At 55.9% G+C, this 20,020-nt stretch overlaps 1 protein-coding gene across 3 annotated transcripts in view; it reads right to left on the bottom strand.

The window, feature by feature from the left end:
* Positions 1-1,127: 1,127 nt before the first annotated feature.
* The window catches only part of IFFO2 (intermediate filament family orphan 2), a 43,561-nt gene continuing 24,668 nt past the window's right edge, over positions 1,128-20,020 (bottom strand). For 2 of the 3 annotated variants that reach the window (XM_084872036.1, XM_084872038.1), the window contains exons 2-9: positions 16,163-16,223; positions 14,326-14,421; positions 13,064-13,204; positions 11,791-11,930; positions 7,799-7,919; positions 7,599-7,691; positions 6,547-6,677; positions 1,128-5,421 (exon numbers count right to left, since the gene is read on the bottom strand). In XM_084872036.1, coding sequence (XP_084728162.1) covers positions 5,316-5,421; positions 6,547-6,677; positions 7,599-7,691; positions 7,799-7,919; positions 11,791-11,930; positions 13,064-13,204; positions 14,326-14,421; positions 16,163-16,223 — 889 coding nt within the window. In that variant the 3' untranslated portion in view covers positions 1,128-5,315. The remainder of the gene's footprint in view (positions 5,422-6,546; positions 6,678-7,598; positions 7,692-7,798; positions 7,920-11,790; positions 11,931-13,063; positions 13,205-14,325; positions 14,422-16,162; positions 16,224-20,020) is intronic. The other variant, XM_084872037.1, reaches the window with a different exon arrangement.

The following is a 20,020-nucleotide window of genomic DNA, read 5'->3' as shown; positions in this document are numbered from 1 at the left end:
AGGTCAACCTTTACCTTAACTGAGCCTAAGTGTCTTTTTGCATCTATAATAACATACACTTGGAATGTCTGGGTAACTTGTAACTTCCCTTCTTCTGGACCCTTTGGGGCACCACCTTATGTGCTGTGTGCCAGCCAAATTCCTTCATTATTATCATGCTAATTGTTCCTGCACCCAGCTAAATACGTGTCTATCATTTTACTTTTGATCCAATCCCAGAGGTTCCCCCACTCCCCTGGCTTTGCTTTCTCCAGCCTCCCTAATCTATCACCGATGGATTTCATGTAACCCATTTATGTCTATTCTTTGGGTCATAATGTATAAAACAAATGGCAAGACTGCCATTATCTCACCCACTGAGATTCTGCTTCCCGCCAATTATTGACAGTTTGGCTCAAATGAACTCACACAAAAAAACTCCTTACTGATGGGAATGTTCCTCACGGTCACACCTGCTAAGGAGTCCGTTCCCACTCTCATTGTGGTTCCTCCCTATGACATTGACAAAAATCTGTAACTTCCCTGGGCCTCAGTTTCCTTGTCTATAAAGTGGGGGTAATGATGCCCACCTTAGAATGACCTCAGCATCCATGCTATCCTTCCTTCAGAAGGTCACACTCGAGGAAAAGAAACAGTTGGGAGTTGGAAAAAAAGAAACAATAAGTGAGTCTTGGATACCTCAGAAAGTGGATTGGGATTGATGGGACTGTTTCTCTTAATCCTTAAAGAAAACCCTAGTCGGGGGTCGGAGGCAGTTCATACAGAGCAGTGTTTTCCTGAAGTTGGTCATTAACAAGAAAAAGCTGGAACGCTGGACAATGTCAAATTCAAAGTCTGGGAGCTGGCCTCTCTTGGGCACTGTGAGGAAGTTTACAAAACAGGGATTTGGGGATTAGCAGGACCTCAGTTCCTCTGCCTGTGACCTTCACTTTGGTAAAATGTGTATAATAAATCCTGCTGTCCCTGCTTACCGAGATCTTATTGTGAGAGGCAGGAGATGTGAAAAGTCCCCTATGTCACCATTAATTAGTTTGCATTCGTGTTTATGTGGCCCTCAGTCCTCTTGCCATTTTATCCTCAGTTAAAAAAAAAAAAAAAAAAAAAAGAAAGAAAAAAGCACACCATCGTTTCTAAGACATTTCACTTTATTTAAAAGAAGCCAATATACAGGATATAAAGGGTACGATATTTACAACAGTACAGTAAACAGGTTGGTTTCCCGGTAGGATCAGTAGTCTTTCATGAGTATAAACCCCCCCTTCCCCGTGATGCTAGGCCCAGCTGGCAGACAAACAGCGACCGTGGGGTGGGATGGGGCTGCAGGACAGAAAGTCTCCCTGAAGGGATTAAAAACCACGTGGATGCGAAAATGCCCACAGAGGGGGTCTTGGGGGTAAGGGGTGCCTTTACCTCATTCCTTTGAGGGCTTGGCAGCAGGAATGGTGAGGGGTTTGCTCCAAACGAACACATGGCCCACCCTGAGCCTGTGAATCTTCCACCCACGGATGACTCTCTCCCCGAGAGAGTCAGCCCTCACCCCTCACCCAGGGCCTGGGGCAGCAGCCCGGGCAGTGGGCACAGCCAGGGCGTGGACATTTCATGGCTTTTCCTCTCCCCCTCCAGCTGCCTAGCAACCTGGGACCCACGAGAGCTCTGGAAGGTCCCAGGCCCCAGGGAAGCCATGTGGTCCCAGAACCAGCAGCCCCATGCCACCCACACTCTCCCAAACTCGGCGGACTCGGAAGTGGATCTTCACACAGTTCAAATGACTAGTGGGAGCCCACCTGGGAAGCAGAGCGTGTCCCCTATCTCGTGCCCCCTCTCATCCCCCTCCCACCCACCTTCATGCTGAACTCGCCACTGCCCACCCACGCCCACCAGTGCCCTCCCCTCCCCGCAAGACATCCAAGGACCCAGGAGCTGAGGGATCAGAGAACAGGGAACCGGGGCGAGGTGGGGCCTCTGGGCTGCCGAAGCCGGCTCATGGGTGCGGGGAGCAGGCGGTGAGGACAGGGAGACGGGGTGGGGGGGACCGGTTATATGGAATCCAGCAGCAACATGCACGGCGCCCACAGGAAAACGCTGGGCCGCCACAGCCGCCGAGCCTAGATTACAAAACCCTTCCTTTCATAAAAATAGACGAGAGTCTCTTGCTTTATAAATAGATTACATTTAGCTTAAGTTACACCCTTATATTATCCCCTTACCCCACGCCCTCTTCCTCATCCCCAGCCCAAGAGGCTTGGTTCTCCCGAAAACATCTGAGCTTGCACGCACAGAGCGAAGTGCGAGGTGGACTGGCCCTTCAGAGACCCGTCCGTCAAGACATATTGCTACAAGAAGACAAAATGTGTTCACTTGCCAAGAATTTTTTCCCCTGTTTGGACTCTCAGAGGAGTGCGTGCGTGCGTGCTTAGTGTGCGTGTGTGTGTGTGTGTGTGTGTGTGTGTGTTCCACAACCAAGGAACCAAAAGGAATTCCTCATCCTGCCCTCCCCCAATCCTCTCTGTTTATAAACCCCCCAAAAGAGGAGGGTGAGAGAGGGCTGCCCAGGAGAGCCCCTCTGAGAACCACCTAAAATACCAATGTCAATATGACACCGGGCTTAGAAGTAGAAACCAAAAAAAAAAAAAAAAAAAAAAAAATTAAGTATTTACAGCTTTACAAAGGACAGGCCAGCGTGTCCCCTCTGGACCCAGCGCTGCCTCACTTGGGGTCTTTCTTGGCAAGCTGTGGGCTCGTGGCGAGGGGACAAGCGAGGCCCACTGGCAGCTAACTCAGAGAAGAACTGGGTGGGGAGGGAAGCAGCCAGGCCAGGACCCGGGACCCTGCACCGGAAGCAGGTGGGCCACATCCTTGGGGTCCCTGCCCCGCCTACCTGCCCCAAATCCTGGCTCCCCAGCAAGGAAGAAACTTCTCAGCCAGTCTCTCTCTCTCTCTCTCTCTCTCTCTCTCTCTCTCTCTCTCTCTGGCTCCTGCCATATCTATAGTCCTTGGACAAATTCAGAGTCCTCTAGTCCCCAGGGACAAATGTCTACAAAGGGGGAAGGAAAAAATAATACATGGACACCAATCACCTTAGTCACCCCCAAAATACACCGTTGCCTTACTGTCATATTTCTAACATTGATAGGCCTGTTTCTCCCCCCCCCCCCCCAATCTTTCCCCACCACCACCTGAAGGAACCGCCCAGGGCTGGCTCCCGCTCTGCCCGCCTGCCCACACCCCGCACCACCTCCCTTAGCCCTGGACGGCGGCCTGCAGGGCCATCTCCCTGCCCTCCAGGAAACGGAACGTCTTTTTAGCAGCTGAGGTCCGAGCCCGACAGGCTCTGATAACCTTTGGTTAAAATAAAGCTAAACTAAAACAACGACAACAACAACAGCAATAATGGCCGGTATGTGTGAACCCTGTAACCTTGAGAACAAGGGTCGGCCTCCTCCGAAGCCGTCGCCCCCTCGTACCTGCCACGGGCCTGTTGGCCAATGGGAGACGCTGGGCACAGAAGCCTCCCGGCCACAACGCCGCGGGAAACAGAACGACTCGCCCAACAGCAACAAAAATTAGAAAGAAAGAAAGAAAAACACCCTAAAGGCCACCAAGTTCTGATAAATAAAAATAACACACTGTCATAACTCACTTGTTCTCTCTCCATATACATATATATATATATATTATGTGACTATTATATACAAAGGTTTTAAGACTGCAAAACATGTAGGGGAAACAGAAGAGAAAGAAGACCCTTAATGGTGGCTGGTACCCCGGGGGGTGAGGGGGGGGAAAAAACCGGGGGACACAACCTACTGGGAGCCAGAACCCCTCTTGTGCCGCTAGTCATAGGCCCCGGAGGTAAGGAGTCCTGGTCCTCGGGCTCAGTGTGCTCCTTTGACCTCCAGGGGGCGCTGCTGGGCCAACAAAAACAAAACTTGCACCACAGGCATGGGGACAAAAGACTTAAAAAAAAAAAAAAAAAGCAAAGCCTGGTCAGCTGGCTCCAAGCTGGGACTTGGCAGGTGGCCTCACACAGCCAGGCACTCTCAGGCGCTGGGAGAGACTGGCTCAGTGAACTCCCAGGGTCAGTCAGTGAAGAACGGGAAGAAGCTGGCAAGTGTGAGATAAGGATGGTTCTCTCCTGAGCGCGGCCTGCCACCTCCAACCTGCCAGCAGCCCTCATTGCCTCCCTCCTCCTCCCTTCCCAATGCCTGCCACTGACCCGACTGGGCCCAGTGGAGAACCAAGATGGCAGCAGGCGGGCCTGACCCGACTCCACTGGGGAAGGGGTGGCCACAGGCTTTCTCACAGAGAAATGACAGACCCCCAGCCCTTACAGTTTGGCTGGAAACAGAGGGGAAAGCATCGAGTCATCAGGGCAATAAAAGACCCCCTCCCCCACAGCCCACCGAGGTCCCCAGAAAGCAAGCGGTCAGGTGGCCAAGGGCGTGGCAGGACCCAGGCCTCTTGACTGACCTTGACCGAACCCCCTCACAGGCTGCGAGAGACATGGCCCCAGCGGTGGCCTCCCTCCCAGCTCCAAGGGAAAACCCTGAGTCGGGGAGAGGGCCTCCCTTCCACAGTATATAAGGCAAGCTGCTTTTTTTGTTTGTTTGTTTGTTTGTTTTGTTTTTTTGCATAGTAGTTTAAACACAGTGAGGCTCCACCTTCCCCCACAGTGCCTTGTCCCTCCGCTGTGCCACTCGGTCCGAAAAGAAACTAAGAATTTGTCTTCCCTCCCTCCTTCCATCTTTCCCCCTTTTGGTACGTGAAAATAAAACCTGGGGAGGTCCCACCTGGGCGTGAAAGGTTCGCCGAGGCAAACAGCTCCGTCCTGGGTGGAAGTGGGCCACCCTGAGCCCCACTCCATCAGTGCTGGCTGGCAGGGGACGGGAGGGCATAGGTCAGAGCCAATCAGAGGAGCAGGTGGGAGGGCAGAAAACCACCGTCTGCCGCACCTCGCCTCAGAGTTTCGTATAAAAACAACACCTGCGAGGAGGAATTCTTTGGAGCTCAAAGTGGCTCAGCTTAAGGGAAAAGGCACGGTTCACGCTGCATCATCTGGACAGAAGTCTGCATTGGTAACGTGGAGAATAGAAATTGAGAGCACCATTCCGTGGGTGAGTGGGAGGGTGGGAGGGTGGAGAGGGGGCACGGGTGGATGGTGAGTGGAAGGGAGGAAGGAAGCAGCGGTCCCTTGGGGCCTCCGGAGAAGGGAGGGCAGAGGACGTCCGTGCGGTGAGGACCGGAGTCCCACTCCGAGGAGCCTTCCTGGCAGAGGCCCCGTCACCAAGACCACCAGGCGGGGGGGGCCTCAGCCATCAGCTGACCATGGGCTCCACGTCCGCCTCCCGCTCAAACTCGTCCTGGATCTCGTCTGTGCTTCCTGAGTCGCTGCTGGCCACGGAGCTGGGGGACGGGGAATTCCTGGAAGGAGGAGAGAACGGGGGTCAGTGGGGGAGGGGAGGCAGCCTGAGGACCCCTGAGGAGGGATTTAAGGAACAGGAAGGGCTGAGCAACCACTCCTGGAAGACCTGACCTCCGAGGGGGTCCTTCCCTGAGACCCTCTCCCCTCCGCCCCTGCTCTGCTTTCCATAGACTCTCCTAAGCCCACACGTCGAACATGGCTCTCAGGAGCTCTGGGGGCCTCCTGTCCAGCCTCTAGTTGCTCCGGGTACCGGAAGCCCCGTGGGAGCAGAGACCACGGATCAAGAGTATTAGTAGCTTGGCTATCTCCCCAATAAGGCTATGTGTTCCTTTATTTTATATATATATAAATATATATATTAAAAATATATATATAAATATATATTATATATTATATATTGTATATTATATATGTTATATATGTTATATATGTTATATATTATATATATAATATATAAAATTGATTTCTGAGAGGAAGGGAGACAGAGAAAGAGAGAAACACCAATGACGAGAGAGAATCATGGATTGGCTGCCTCCTGCACGTCCCACACTGAGGATCGAGCCGCAACCCAGGCATGTGCCCTGACCAGGAATTGAACTGTGACCTCCTGGTTCATAGGGCAATGCTCAACCGCCGAACCAGGCCGGTTGGGCGAGGCTCTGTCTTTGTCCTGGGGTGTCAGCCACCCCAGCAAATAAAAGGGCCTGGTCACCTGGCCCCGGTGTGGAATATGGGAGGTGAAACTGCTTCCGATGGGCAAATGGGGGTCCCATCAGCCAGGGTGGAGGGGAGTGTCCTGCCCACCTTCTCCACTCCCCAATTCAGCAGAAAGGGGGTGTAAGCTCCTTAGAGCAGGGGCTATGGCTGCTACGCTCATCCCTGTATCCCTGCGGCCTTGCCCAGAGCAGGCCTCGGACAAGGAGCTGTTGAGTAAGTGGGTGCAGGGAGTTAGGTGAAATTAGAGACGTCATCTAACGTGCAGGAGGTAGGTGACTAATATGCATGGATGGATGGCCAGACAGGTGCGCCGGGCAGACGAGACAGGCCAGACATGTAAGTTGCAGCCTCATAAACTTCCCGCAAGGACCCAACCGCTGACTCCCCAGCGGGGCAGGGCCAGGCACCTGTCCGCGGAGCCTTTGATGAGCCGGCGGCAGGTCTCCATCTGCACGTCCAGGCCTCGCTTCATGCTGCACATCTCCATGTATTCGTGCAGGTGCCGGTTCATGTCGCTCTTGGCGGTGGCCAGCTCGAGCTGAGGGGAACCAGAGTGGGGTGAGGTGAGGGGTTATCCTCACAGCAAACCCTCAGCAATCCCCTCCCTCCGTCTGAGTGCCGGCGGCCTCCAGACCACCCCTGGACCCCACGCCCGCAGGACCCTGCCTCGGCCTCTGTTCTCTGGATACCCATCCCCATGGCCTCTCGCAGGGCTTCTTGGGAAAGGGGAATGGTTGCTTAGCAACCACAGGGCAGCCTTCCCTGATGAGCCCACCTGGTTCTAACAACTCTCCTCCACCCAGCACCTCTGAGTTCCTTTCGGTGGCCTTGATTGGAAAAGTCCTCATGTCTTCACATTTCTGACCCTTCTCCCCCACAGGAGACATCCCCAGGCCAGAGGCCCCTCCTTCTCCAACATGACAACAGCAGGGACCGCACGGGCAGACATGGCCAAGTGCAGGCTCTTGGGTCCAGAGGGCGGGGCTCCAAGGCTGTGTGCTGGCTGGGGGCCTTGGCCATGTCATCGGTCTCTGTTAGCCTCATGTCCTCCTCTGTAACACTGGATGCTCGGTACCTACTGCCTGGGTACCTGGGTACCTGCAGGTCCAGCCACACTAGGGTGTGCGAAGACTAGGAAGGATGTACTTGTCATGGGCTTACTCGGTGCCCAGTGTCACTTGATGTCACTCAAATGTCAGCTCTCGTTATTTTGGGATCCCCATCTCAGTTGAGTAACCTACATCAAACCTCCCTGGGGCAGACAGGGATCACTACTCCCATTTCACAGGCTAGGAAACAGAGGCCCTAAGAGGGGTATGGCTTTGCCAGCACCAAGCAGGGAACTGGCAGGCCTCCCGACTCCAGAGCCTGTGGCCGCCCCAGGCTACCAGCCCCTGCCTGGGTAGCAACGTAGTCTCCTGGGGTCTCAACGAGGGGGCTGCCCGGGCCGAGTCCTCACCTCGATCTGGCCTATCGTCTCCTGGTACTCCTTGTCTCTCGTCTTGAAGAAGGATTCCGTCTCATGGATCAAGTTGCCCAAGTTTTCCTCTTGCTGGGGAAACAGATCAAAGGGGTGCATTTAGTCGGGAGGAGGGATGATTGAAAGGAGGTGCCCCCTGGCCCCCCCTCCAGGCCCCCGGGAAGCCCGGCCCCACGCACCTCGCCCTGCAGGTCGATGCTCGGGTTGCAGTTGGTGAAGTCCTCCCAGAGCAGCAGAGTGTCTTCGTTCTCCTCCCACGTCAGGCTGTCACAGTCGTCGTCGAAGTCAAAGGTCTCCCGCCTGGGGGGTGACAAGGAGGGCGGGACTGAGCGGGAGCCAGGCTCCGGGGCCAGGACGGGACAGATAGGGTGCTGCCCAGGTGTGTGTTCCTAAAGAGGTGGTGCAAAGGGGACGCGGGCCTTATCCGTGGAGTTGAAGTCCTTTAAAATGCAGGATGTTCTGACACGCTCTTTCTACCCTTTAAAATGTGGGTTTTTAAGGGGCCAGACTTTTACCATCAATGGAGACTAAAGGCAATTTCCTCCCAAGTCCAATCTTGTACGTTTTTCATTCACAGTCTGGCTTCTGAGCGCTTAGTAAAACGCCATTTGTTCTATCCTCGCACCCATCCCATGAGACAACCTTGATTATTATTCCCACTTTACAGGTGAGAAAACTGAGGCTCAGAGGGATCGGGTAGGCTTCCGGAACAATACGAGCTGAAAGTCACATTTGAATTCATAGCCTGAGTGACTCCAGGGCTCCCCTATTCACTAGGGCTGGAAGTAGGGGGCCGGACCATACAGGATTGTCTGGGACTGGAGATGCATGTTTACCCCATCTGGAGGAGACCTTAAGAACCACTCAGCCCCAATCTACAATAGCTAGAATTTGGAAACAGCCTAGGTGCCCGTCAGCAGATGATTGGATCAAAAAACTATGGTAAATCTACACAATGGAATACTATGCTGCCATAAAAAAGAAGAAATTCTCATGATTTGCAGCAACCTGGATAGAATTAGAGAACATCATGCTGAGTGAAATAAGCCAGTCAATGAAAGAGAAATACCACGTGACCTCACTCATTTATGGATATTAAAGAACATTATAAACTGATGAACCAAAAGACAGATATAGAGACAGTAAAGCAACAAGCAGACTGTCAAATTACAGCCGGGAGGGTAGGGAGATCTGGGGGAGATAAGAGGTCAACTGAAGGACTTGTAAGCCTGCATATAAGTACAACCAATGGACACAAAACTCTGGGGAGGGAGGGTATATATGGAGGGGGCAATGTTAAAATATGTACACAGATAATAATTTAATTAAAAAAATTAAAAAATTAAAAATAAATAAGTAAATAAATAAATAATTTTTAAAAAGAACCACTCAGCCCAAAATGCCCACTAATCAGGTGAGAAGGCTGAGGTCAATAGGGTAAACCACTGGACCCAGTGAATTCGCCAAGAAGGAAGTGGGTCCCAAGTCTCCAGGGCTCTCCCCACTGCTACACTCCCTCCCTCAACTCCTTCCTGGATTTGCCCAGCCTTCCAAAAATGGTCCAGGCTGGAGCCACTGGAAGAAGAAAGAATTTCTGGTAAAAAGCTGCCCAGAGAACCCCCTGGAGCCGGCCTCCTCTTCAAAATGCAGTTCCTGCAGGAGCCTATAGGGGGCTCTGTGAGTCCAGGGAGCAGAGCTGAGGACCTGGCTGCAGGGGGAGGAGCCACCGGCTGGACTAGCTTCAGACAAGCCTCTGGGGTCCACTATCAGCGCATCACATACTCAACTGCTGACTTCATTTCCTTCCAGGGTCTGGGAGCTGAAGGAAACCCCAGCTGAGGAATAAGGAAGCCATCAAAGACCGGAAGACGGACCAGAGACAGGGCTGGGAAGAGGCGACCCCCCTCCCTGCAGACCTGAAAGGCAGGGCTGAGGAGGAGGGCTGGCCACCACCCAGAAAAAGTAGCCAATTCCTCCCCTTCTCATTGGTCTGAAGCCCAAGCAACAGATTTTGATCAAAACAAAACAGCCGGACACGGGTGCATTATTCAAAGACTTGAGTGGAACTTGCCCGGGGCAGTCTCTGGCTTGAATCTCAGCAAGCGGAGATGGAGGGGTGGGGGCTAGGGCTCCACTTAGGGTGGGGTGAGCAGGGCCTTGGGTGATTGGAGGCTTTGTTTTAAACTTATCGATCTAATTTTGTGCACACAGGAGCCGGGCCAAGGGCGCTCCTGACCAGCTCTTGGGACTGTCCCTCTCAGCTCACCCATTCCTAAGCAGCCTTCTGCTTCCCTGATGACTTTATGAAAATGAAGGCAATGACTTCTTCAGAGAAGCCATTTAATTCAACCAAACGGGACACAGTCTGGGTCTGTGGGGGCCATACAAGTCTGCCTTAGGCGCAGGAATGCCCAGAGCGATGTTTGGAAAACCTAGACCCAACCAAGGGTTACCCCCAATCCCCTCTTGTCAGCAAAAGATGAGAATAGGAGACCTGAGAGAGGGGATGTCAAAGAGGAAGCAAGCGTCTGGGAGTCTCCTTGTCACCTTCCAACAGCGATCCCCAAAACACAGCCTGTCTTGGGTAGCAAACACACCCTGCGGTCCCCACAGTCTTCCTTGCCAAGTAGCTGGGCTCGGCTGCAAAGGGACCAGGGCAGGGATGGTGCCCGGAGAGCAGAGGGACAGCTCTTCCAGGCATGAGGACAGCTGGCTGGGGATCATCGGGGGCCCGGCTCCACCCCATCTCCCACATCCCTCTCTGAGCCTCAGTTTCCCCCTTTGAACAGGAAGGGGCTGGGCAGAGTGATCTTTACAGCAGCGCCTGGTGTGCCGTAGGTGCAGACAAGACAAGAATTTTATAATTTTTCACTATTTTGTTTACTTAATATTTCATAATAAAGTAATTATAAAATACTTTCTTTGTGTTTATTTGATTCCTATTCAAGAGAATTACTTTATATATAGTCAATATAGGCACAGAGTTAAATTTTTAACATTTTCTAATGGTGGTGTGCCTCGTGATTTTTTTCATGAAACAAGTGTGCCTTTGCCCAAAAAAGGTTGAAAAACACTGCTACAGGAAGCATTAGGAGAGTCCCGAGTCCTCTTGGGAGGGGTTCTGGGGGGTTTGTGATGGCAAACCTAGGCCTGCTGTTGGAGACCGGAGACCTCAGGGGAGAGGCACTGGTCAGAAAGCTTGCTCAGCACTGAGACTGATGCAGGGGGGTGTGAGGGAGAGCGGGAGGGGTGGAGTTCTGGGGAAAAGTTGAGTTCTCAGGGCTCAGGAGCCCAAATGCAAGGGACCCCAGACAGAGAGGCAGGAGCAGGTCACTGGGACAGGGGAAAGGTGACCCCAGAAACCAGCCCCAGCCCTGCCCTTCGACGCCAGGCCCTTAAACAAGTCAGGCAATGCCCGAAGGGATGCCTCTCCCCTCCCCTTCCCTTTCCTACCCTACCTCAGGGTGCACAAAGCATCCCTGCCCCAGATCACTCTACACAGTGAGCTTTGGATAAAACAGCTTTTGCTTGAGGGGGGTTGGAGGGTGGAGGGCAGAAGTCGGCCCTGCTCGGTAGCATTTGACGATTTTCCACGCTGGCAAATGTTAAGCTACTACTGTGCCATCACTGAACCTGGAGCCGGCAGACGTGAACAATCAGCTTTCATGAGCTGGTACAAGCCGGTTCCATCCCACCACTGGCCATATACAACCTGCAGTCTGCCACTAACCCAGGCAGCGTCTCAGAGGGAGAGGACACAGGCACTGGGTCCGATCCCAGCTCGGCCATGTATCGGCGGAGTAGTCTCCGCCAGGGCACTTCCCTGAGCCTCAGTCTCCTCGTCTACAAAAGGGCTGACAGTGTGGAGTCGATGAAGTCACGTTTGTAAAGCATCCTATAGTGTGGTGGCCAGCGTGTGGCTCGGCTCAGCCATCCCACCATAAGGAAGACCAGTCGGAGTGAGTCAGAGGCTTGGCCAAGACTCTCATGCAAACACTGATCCTTTCTGAGGATGTGGATCTTCCCAAAGGATAAAGGTTAAACATGAATGCAAATGTGCTCAGGATGCAGGCCCAACAGAACACACCTGGGGGCTGCTTTCAACCCAGGCCGCCAGTTTGCCACCCGGCCCCCGTGACCTGGGGGAGCAGAGAGGAGCCCCGGTACTCACAGCTGGTTAAACATGCGCTTCATCTCGTCTGTGATGTTCACGGAGCCGACCTCCTCATCGGAGAACCGGTTCACCTCCCCATCCTGCTCGGAGATGTCCTCATCCGAAGCCACCTTACGCTCTTTCTTTTTGGGGACCACCTGACCCAGGAAGGAAGAGACGGAGGTGACTGGGAGGCTGGGCAGGGAAGGAGAGCCAGGGTAGGGCCGGGGAGGGAGCCAGCATCTCACGGGATGGATGGAGCGTGGCTGGGGCCAGCTGCTGCCAGCAGAGATGCAGGGTCCTCTAAGAAGCAGGCGAATTAGCAGGAAGCATGAGGCGGGGAGACATGCATGAGGGAGGGAGGACACAGAGAGCCTGGACCCCGGCCGGCTCAGCGCACCCCTTCACCAGAAACGTCACCACCAGATCCGGGGAGGGGAGCGAGCTAGACTGGGGTACAGAATCCCCCTGGGATGTCTCAGCGGCGGCCAGGGAGCCGGAGGAGCTCCGACGGAGGAGGCCCAGATGGCTCCCCGCCGCCCAGAGCCCTCCTGCTCACATGCGAAGGCAGCAGGCCCGGTCCACCAAGCTCCCTCCACTCCCAGCAGACAAGACGTGAGCTGACCACACCACGGCCGACATGGTGCCCCCTGTTCCCCCGCAGAGAGGCAGCAAGGAGGCCCGGAGGGGGACAGGGGGCCCAGGGACGCCCAGGTCTCACCCAGCTACATCCCAAGTCACACACTGAAAGCAACAAGACCCTGCCCTGGGCTAGCAGAAGCCCAGCCACGACCCAGACTCCAGAAGCACCTTCGGGGAAGCGCCCTTCAGGCAGCGGGACTGGCCAGCCCCGGACAGCGGCTGTGACCCCATCGCCTCTTCTCGGGACACACACTTGCTCACAAAGGGGGGAATAGGGAGGGGGAAGAACGAGCGCCTTTTCAGTGGGAATGACAACATACAGTGTGGGCGGGTGGACGAAGCCCTGCAGGGTCAGGGGACCCGAGTTCTAGTCCCAGCTCTGCCTTTTCCGTCCTTGAGCCCCATCCTGTCACCCCCGGGGGGAGAGGTCTCCTCAGCCACAGGATGAAACTGTCAACTTTGAGGATGGAGTCGGGCCAGCCTGAGTCTAGAGTCCCTGAGTCTACGCTGCCTTGGGGGCCGGGGGGCGAGGGGCAGGGAAGATGTGAGGGGAGCAGGGCTGGCCAGGCAGGGGTTGAGGCTGGGGCTCCTCGGGAGGGTGGCGGTGGCGGGAGGAGATGGCGGTGGTGAGCGGGCTGGCCCTAGTCACCTGGAAGATCTTGGACACGTCTTCCGAGTTCCGCTGCTGTGCGACATCGCACAGCTTGGCCGTGATATCGATTCGGCGGCAGATGTCCATGTCCACCTTCATGGCCTTTTCTTGGATCTTTGTGTCCAGGTCTGTCATGGGCTGCAGGGAGGACAGCAGGGGTTACGTGAGCGAGGGATGGAGCAGGCATGGCGTGGGGTGCTGCTCCCAGGCCCCTGCTGGACAGAGAGGGGTGGAGGGCCCTAGGTGTTGGTGGGAGGCCCCAGAGTCCGAGGCTGGCCTTGAGGGGCCTGAAGGGCTGGGTCAGCGCTGCTCGGGCTGGGGCAGGGCGGCGGGGCCGTGGGAGCTAACGGCTCTGGCGCCGAGGGGACAATGTGAGGCCGCGTTGGCGGCTCCCTGAGGGCTGGACGACACCTCTCTGCAGACAGTGTCACTGTGTGTTCTGTTCGAGCAAAGACGACACAAAGGCAATCCACACTGAAAGACTCCTTTCTCCCCACCCAGCCTGCCCCCTGTGTCCATGGAGGTGCCTGCCAAGGCGGCTCTCTCTTCAGGATTTCTCCCAGTCTGACAGCGGGGTCTGCCCAGGACAGGGGTCCCCCAGGACCCCGGAGAGGGGAGCCACGTGGCCCCCACTTGGAGCCCCGGGAGGCTTCTCCCAGCCACACCCGGCTTCACGCCCCTCGGGACCAGAGGCCGCCCCTGGACCAGTCACCCAGAAACGGGCACCTTCTGCTGGCGGCTCTCCCTGCACCCCGCCCGCTGGCGCAGGTGGCAGGAGCCCCGGGTCCCCGCAGGGAGGTGGCCGCTCAGAGGGCTCTGACTGGCAAAAGGAAGCACACACTCGCCTTCCCCGACCGTACAGAGCAGCCCTCGCAAGGCCGCCGGCCTGGGAGCCTCTAGGGACGGCAAGGCCAGGGCCTCCCTCGACCTGTGCCTGGACACCGAGGCCCACGGCCTCCGCCTGCCATGTCCTGGCGAGCTGGGGCAGAGTCGGAGCCAAAACACACACAGACCGTCCCAGAAGCCCGGGAGGCGGGATGGGTTAAGCGGCAGATTAATGCATCTCTATCAGACCGAGGGAAGCGGAGGAGGGCGGGCGGGAGGGGCGCCTGGTCTCGGATGCATCGGTCATCCTCGCAGTCCATCGCGCAGCCAGGACGCTAACTAGAAGCCGAGCTCGGAGCCTCGGAGTGGATGAAGCGTTCTGCATGACGGGGGAGGGGAGGTGACGGCACCTGGGCGGCGGCCAGGGCACTTACGTCGCTCATGAGCCCCTTGAACACCACCAGCTCGGCCTTCAGCCGCTCGATCGTCTCGTTCATCTCCTCCTGGATGGCTTCGGCCTCCTGCGCTGCCTGCGGGGGCAGAGATGGGAGGGTTTAGGGGGGCCGGGCACCCTGAGGGCAGGAGGGACTGGACACCGGGGCCCAGCCAGGCCAGGGTGCCTGATGGCTGGGGAGGGGGCACCAAGGACCTCGGCCCAGCCTGACTTCTAGCACTCAGTTAAAACACTTCTCTTAAAAATATATACATATACATACACATACACATACACATATACATATACATATACATATACATATACATATATATTTTTTTAAATTATTTTTTACAGAGAGGAAGGGAGAGGGATAGAGCTAGAAACATCGATCAGCTGCCTCCTGCACACACACACCCCCCACCCCACTGGGGATATGCCCGCAACCAAGGTACATGCCCTTGACCGGAATCGAACCTGGGACCCTTGAGTCAGAAGGCCAACAAAACTCTATCCACTGAGCCAAACCGGTTTCGACTAAAACACTTCTCAAAGGGATATTCCTGCACGGAGACCCGTGGCAGACAGTAAGAGGAAGTAATGCAGTAAGTGGTCCCCACAGGTGAAGCTATCAGGTCCATTCGTGGGGCATCGCCCATATTTGACCACCCTGGTCTCCAAAATGGCAAGTGCCAGCCTAATGGAACATTTGCACCTGGAATGCGTGTGTGCATGGGAACGACCGGAAGGCGGCACCCCGTTGTGCCACGGGGAGGGGCAGGGCTGGAGGCGGCTTTATTCTCTTCGCCAAGCTTTCCCCAGCCTTCCAAATATTTGAGCGTGAGCATGTATGTTTGGGAAGCAAAAAGCACTTTTGTTGTCAAAGTGGGGGACGTCCATCTCTCCCGTCGAAGGACTGATATTATTTTAGCCTGTCTCTAACTTGCTTAGAAGATACATTTTTTAAGTATCAGAAAGCAATTTTTAAAAATATTTGAGCCCAAACTGGTTTGGCTCAGTGGATAGAGCGTCAGTCTGCGGACTGCGGGGTCCCGGGTTTGATTCCGGTCAAGGGCATGTGCATTGGTTGTGGGCACATCCTCAGTGGGGGGGGGGGGGGTGTAGGAGGCAGCTGGCCTATGTTTCTCTCTCATCGATGTTTCTAACTCTATCCCTCTCCCTTCCTCTCTGTAAAAAAAATCAATAAAATATATTTTAAAAAAATAAAAATATCTGAAAGAGCTTTCCACGCCTTTTCATGGGGTCACTATGCTTGGACCCATTTGGCTGAGGGGAAAAGAGAGGCAGGAAGGTGAAGGTGCGTAGGGTACCCGGCAGGCGGCTGAGTTCGGGGCCCAGAACACAGAGCTACTGAGCCAAAATGGCAAGGAAGGCCCTCACGCCCCCCGGAGAGCCCACTCGGGCTGGGTGCCCACCTGGTGACCTGCCCACTGCCCTCTCCAAGGCATTGGGCCCCAAGTCAGTTCCCGTAAGCTGGGAGGTAGGAGGGGCTTAAACACCATCCAGGTGGGGAGAAGAGGCAGGAGAGGGGGGTCACTAGCCCAAGGTCACCCCACCAGCTGGGGCGGCACCAGGACTCGGGCCCAGGCTTCCCCACGCCAGTACCTGAACTTCGCTGCCACACTGCCATCCCCGCCTCGCTCCAAAGCAGGGGACAGAAGAGGCCCCTTGGCCCCATCAAGGAGAGACTGAGGCAGCAGGAAATGACCGAATAGGGGCTGTGCTGGGAACTGCCCCCGGCTTTTCCCCCTGACGACGGTGCCCCCTGAGGACTGAGGACTGCACCTCTTCTGATCAGGACCGCTGGGGGCTCTTACCTCCTTCAGCGTGTCCACCATGGTCTGCAGGTTCATGCTCTTGGCCAGCTCCTCCTCCCATCTGTAAGAGCCAAGAAGGACAGGCGGTCAGAGGGAGCCGCCCATGCCCGTCCGGCCTCACACCGTGCAGGCAGCCGCCCTGGGCCTGTCCCTGGCACAGCAGTGACTCCACCCCTGCCTGCCCTCCGGGAGCTCCCGGCTAGGGGCTGGGGGTGGGGCAGAGACAGCCAGGTTGACACAGGCCATGATACCAGGTGGTGCTGACGAATGTCATGCTTCAGGCATGAGCACAGCACACGGGAGAGGAAGGCAAACTGTAAAGTGCTGTGCAAATGCTGCTGCTCCTGCTGTGGCTGCAAGACGCAGTATCGAGGCTGGCACGCAGGAGCCAGGCTGCTCTCTGCACTTTCATTTGTGCTAACTGTCTCCATCTTATAGTCTGTGGTCCCGTAGCCTACCCTCACCAACAAAGACATCGCTGTACCGGCCAGAGGAGGACAGAGGCTCAGAGAAGTCAAATGTCCTGCCCAACGACACACAGCTAGGGCTGGACTTCAAACCCAAGTCTGTTTTATTACAGAAAACAAAAGATAACCAACACGGCGCTCACTTCTCTAGCGCTTATTTCACGCCAGGCCCTGTTCCTGGCTTTACATGTACCACGCGGGTCGAAGCTGGACGGGAAATGACAGGAGCAGGCACAGTGGGCTAACGGTGCACCCGAGCAATCCCTGGAGGCTGGATGAGACGATACCAATACAATCGCCGTGACAATCCCAGCTCGCCTTCACTCAGGGCTTACTATGTATGAGGCTCTCGTCTCCATGACGTAATTCAATCGTCATAACAGCCTCCATTATCCCCACGTTACCGGTGCAGAGAGGCAGGCACCGAGGCAGGTGCCCAAGGTCAGGGTGCAGACAGGTGGAGCCAGGACTCAAACCCTGGGCTCGAGGCCCCAGATGGAGTGCTTGGTAACCCTGCCAGGCTCCTCCAGGACCCAGGACCAATCAAAGGCCTGCCCCGGCTCCCCACCCAGACCGCCTCCCTCCCCAGAGGAGGCCGGGGCCAGGATTCCCTGCCCTCTCCATCCTGGGACAGACAGACAGCTCCTCTCTTTCCCGGCCCCACTGCCGCCTCCCTACATGGCCTCTGAGCAGGCAGACCTGGAAGCCTTTCGGATGCTGCCGGGGCGGCTAAAAATAGGCCAGGGGGAGGGATGGATGGAGGGTTACGTCACCAGCTTTTGGAAATAAGAGAAAACGGATACTGTTTGCACACACAGAGGAAAATTCCTCCTTTCTCCCACACGAGACGAGGCGGGCCTGGCTAGGGCTCCCGGAGGGACATACAGACACACACACAAACACGCACACACACACCCTCTCCCATGTTCTCTTGGATCCTTATCAGCCCCTGACATTGGCAGCCAGGCCTCCATCTGCCGAGGGCCACCGGCTCCAGAACCTGGAGGGCAGCGGGGCTGGGCAGGGCTTCTCCCAGGGATGGAGGACCCAGAGGAAGCCAAGGGGCAGAGAGGCAACCTAAGGGTCTGACCCAGGCGGGACATTCTCACTGAACTCCCTCGTTGTACAAGCAGGGAAACCAGGCCCACCATGTGCCAGGAATTTGCAAGGTCATCCAGTGTGTCAAGGGCCAGGCCAGGAGTTCACCCCTAGGCCCGATGTGGGGGACAGAAGTCCCCGGTGGGGAGAAGCCCACAGACTGCCCTCGCCCCGCGCAGCAGCATGGGGCATCCAGGGCTTCCCACAGGAGAAGCCAAGGCCAGAGGGCAGGTCCCATGCTGAATCATCCCTCCTGGCCATGCCGCTCTGAGCGGGTGCCAGCGCCTGGCCTCACAGCTGCATCTTACAGCGACAGCTGGAGCAGCAGAGAAGGGGGCAGCGAAGGATGAGATGCAGGCGCCAGAGACATCTTCCGCCCCTACACACACCCCCATTCCCCAAGCTCCTGGACAGGGCGCCAGCCCCCTCCCACTTTTGCTTTCAGCAACCTTCTCCTGAGGAAGGTGGGGCAGGAGTCAGCAGACCCATTGTACAGATGGGAAAAGTGAGGCCCAGAGAAGGAGAACCACTGGCCCCAAGTCCACCCAGACCCAAGAACCCAAGCCACGTTAGCAGCCACAGATTGGTGAGCACATCTGGGTACCACACATGCCCTGGGCTCAGTGCCTCCTACACATAAACTCATCACCTTTCATGTGAACTATTCACCCTCTAGGGCAGGGGTCCTCAAACTTTTTAAAGTGGGGGCCAGATCACGGTCCCTCAGAGAGCTGGAGGGCCGGACTATATGAACTACTAATTCCTACTGTAACACCTCGGCGGCGCTCACTGCCCAAAAAACCTGGCGGGCCGGATCAGACTCCTCTGCAGGCCGCATGTGGCCCGAGGGCCGTAGTTTGAAGACCCCTGCTCTAGGGCAAAGGATGTCCCGCCAAACCCATTTTGCAGATGAGAGAGCTGAGGTTCAGAGAGGTGAGGTCCCTTGTCTAAGGTCGCACAGCTTTCAGCAGGGCTGGGACTGAGGCCCAGGCCCTGCTCACACCGTGACAAGCATGGGCATCACACACGGGCTCAGGTGCAGACCGGGTTCGGCAGGGCCGGGGTGGGGCGGACATGCTGCAGTCCCAGTGAGCTCCCCTGCAGATGGCACGTGGAGTGGCTCCACTCCTCGCCAGCCATTCTGAGCTGCACCCCAGCAGATAACTCTTGCATGAGCCTTTTGTTTCCAAAGCCAGGCTGCGTGGGCAGCCGGCACTCCTGGTCCCAGAAGACCGAGCACGGACCCCAGCGTGTAGATAGCAGCTGGCCTGGCAGCCCGGATCCTCTGCCCACGCTGACGGGCCTCTGGCTGCGGCGGGAAAACCTGGCTGTGCGGCCGGCCCCAGTGTTGACGGTGCAGAAAAGCTTTGCCCTTCAGCTGCTCCGGCTGACGGGGCGAAAGGATGACGACAGGTGATATGCTTCTTAAGATGCCCCAGACACCCCACCCTCACTCACTGCGTGCAGCCCGGGAGGAGGGAGCACCCGCTTTCCAGAGAACCGGTCTGCCAAGCTCTGGGCTATGGAACTTCAACACCTGCTTGCCAGGCCCGGCCCGGCCCCCTCCCCGTCCTGGATCAGTCCACAGGAGTCAGGTTCCGGTAGGACCGTGTTTCAGGCAGAGGGACCAGCATCAGCAAAGAGGGGCAGCAGGAAGGCAGGGAGTAGCCGGTGGCCACTGAGAAGGGAACTATGGGTCAGGGGCTGGCGGATGTCATGTCCTTTAACCTTCACTGTCCAATTCTCTTGCCTGACCCTATGCTCAGCAAAGGTGGTCACGGGGAAAAAACACACACAGAGGGAAAAAACCCATTTTACAGGTGGGAAAATGAAGGCCCACAGCACAGAGACAACTCACGCCAGGGCCAAGATGGCCTGAGTCACTGAGAGCCATCCTGCCCACCCCACCCCCCAGCTCCTAAAATTTCCAAATTCTTCTCTCTTCAAGTGTTAGACTCGAGCAGTGGTGGGCAAACTCAGTAATCAACAGAGCCAAATATCAACAGGACAATGATTGAAATTTCTTTGGAGAGCCAAATTTTTTAAACTTATATTTCTTCTAACGCCACGTCTTCAACATAGACTCGCCCAGGCCGTGGTATTTTGTGGAAGAGCCACACTCAAGGGGCCAAAGAACCGCATGTGGCTTTCGAGCAGCAGTTTGCCGACCACGGGACTAGAGAAAGGAGAGGAGGGACATTTACTGGGCAGCCTCTGGGTTGTGTTCACCATGTTAGACATTCATAGACTCATAAAATGCAACATGTCACCGGTCACTAGATGAGCTGGGACC

The sequence above is a fragment of the Pipistrellus hanaki genome, assembly GCF_964339955.1.
Source record: "Pipistrellus hanaki genome assembly, chromosome: 2".
Lineage (NCBI taxonomy): Eukaryota > Metazoa > Chordata > Mammalia > Chiroptera > Vespertilionidae > Pipistrellus > Pipistrellus hanaki.
This window is presented reverse-complemented; position numbering and strand designations above follow the sequence as displayed.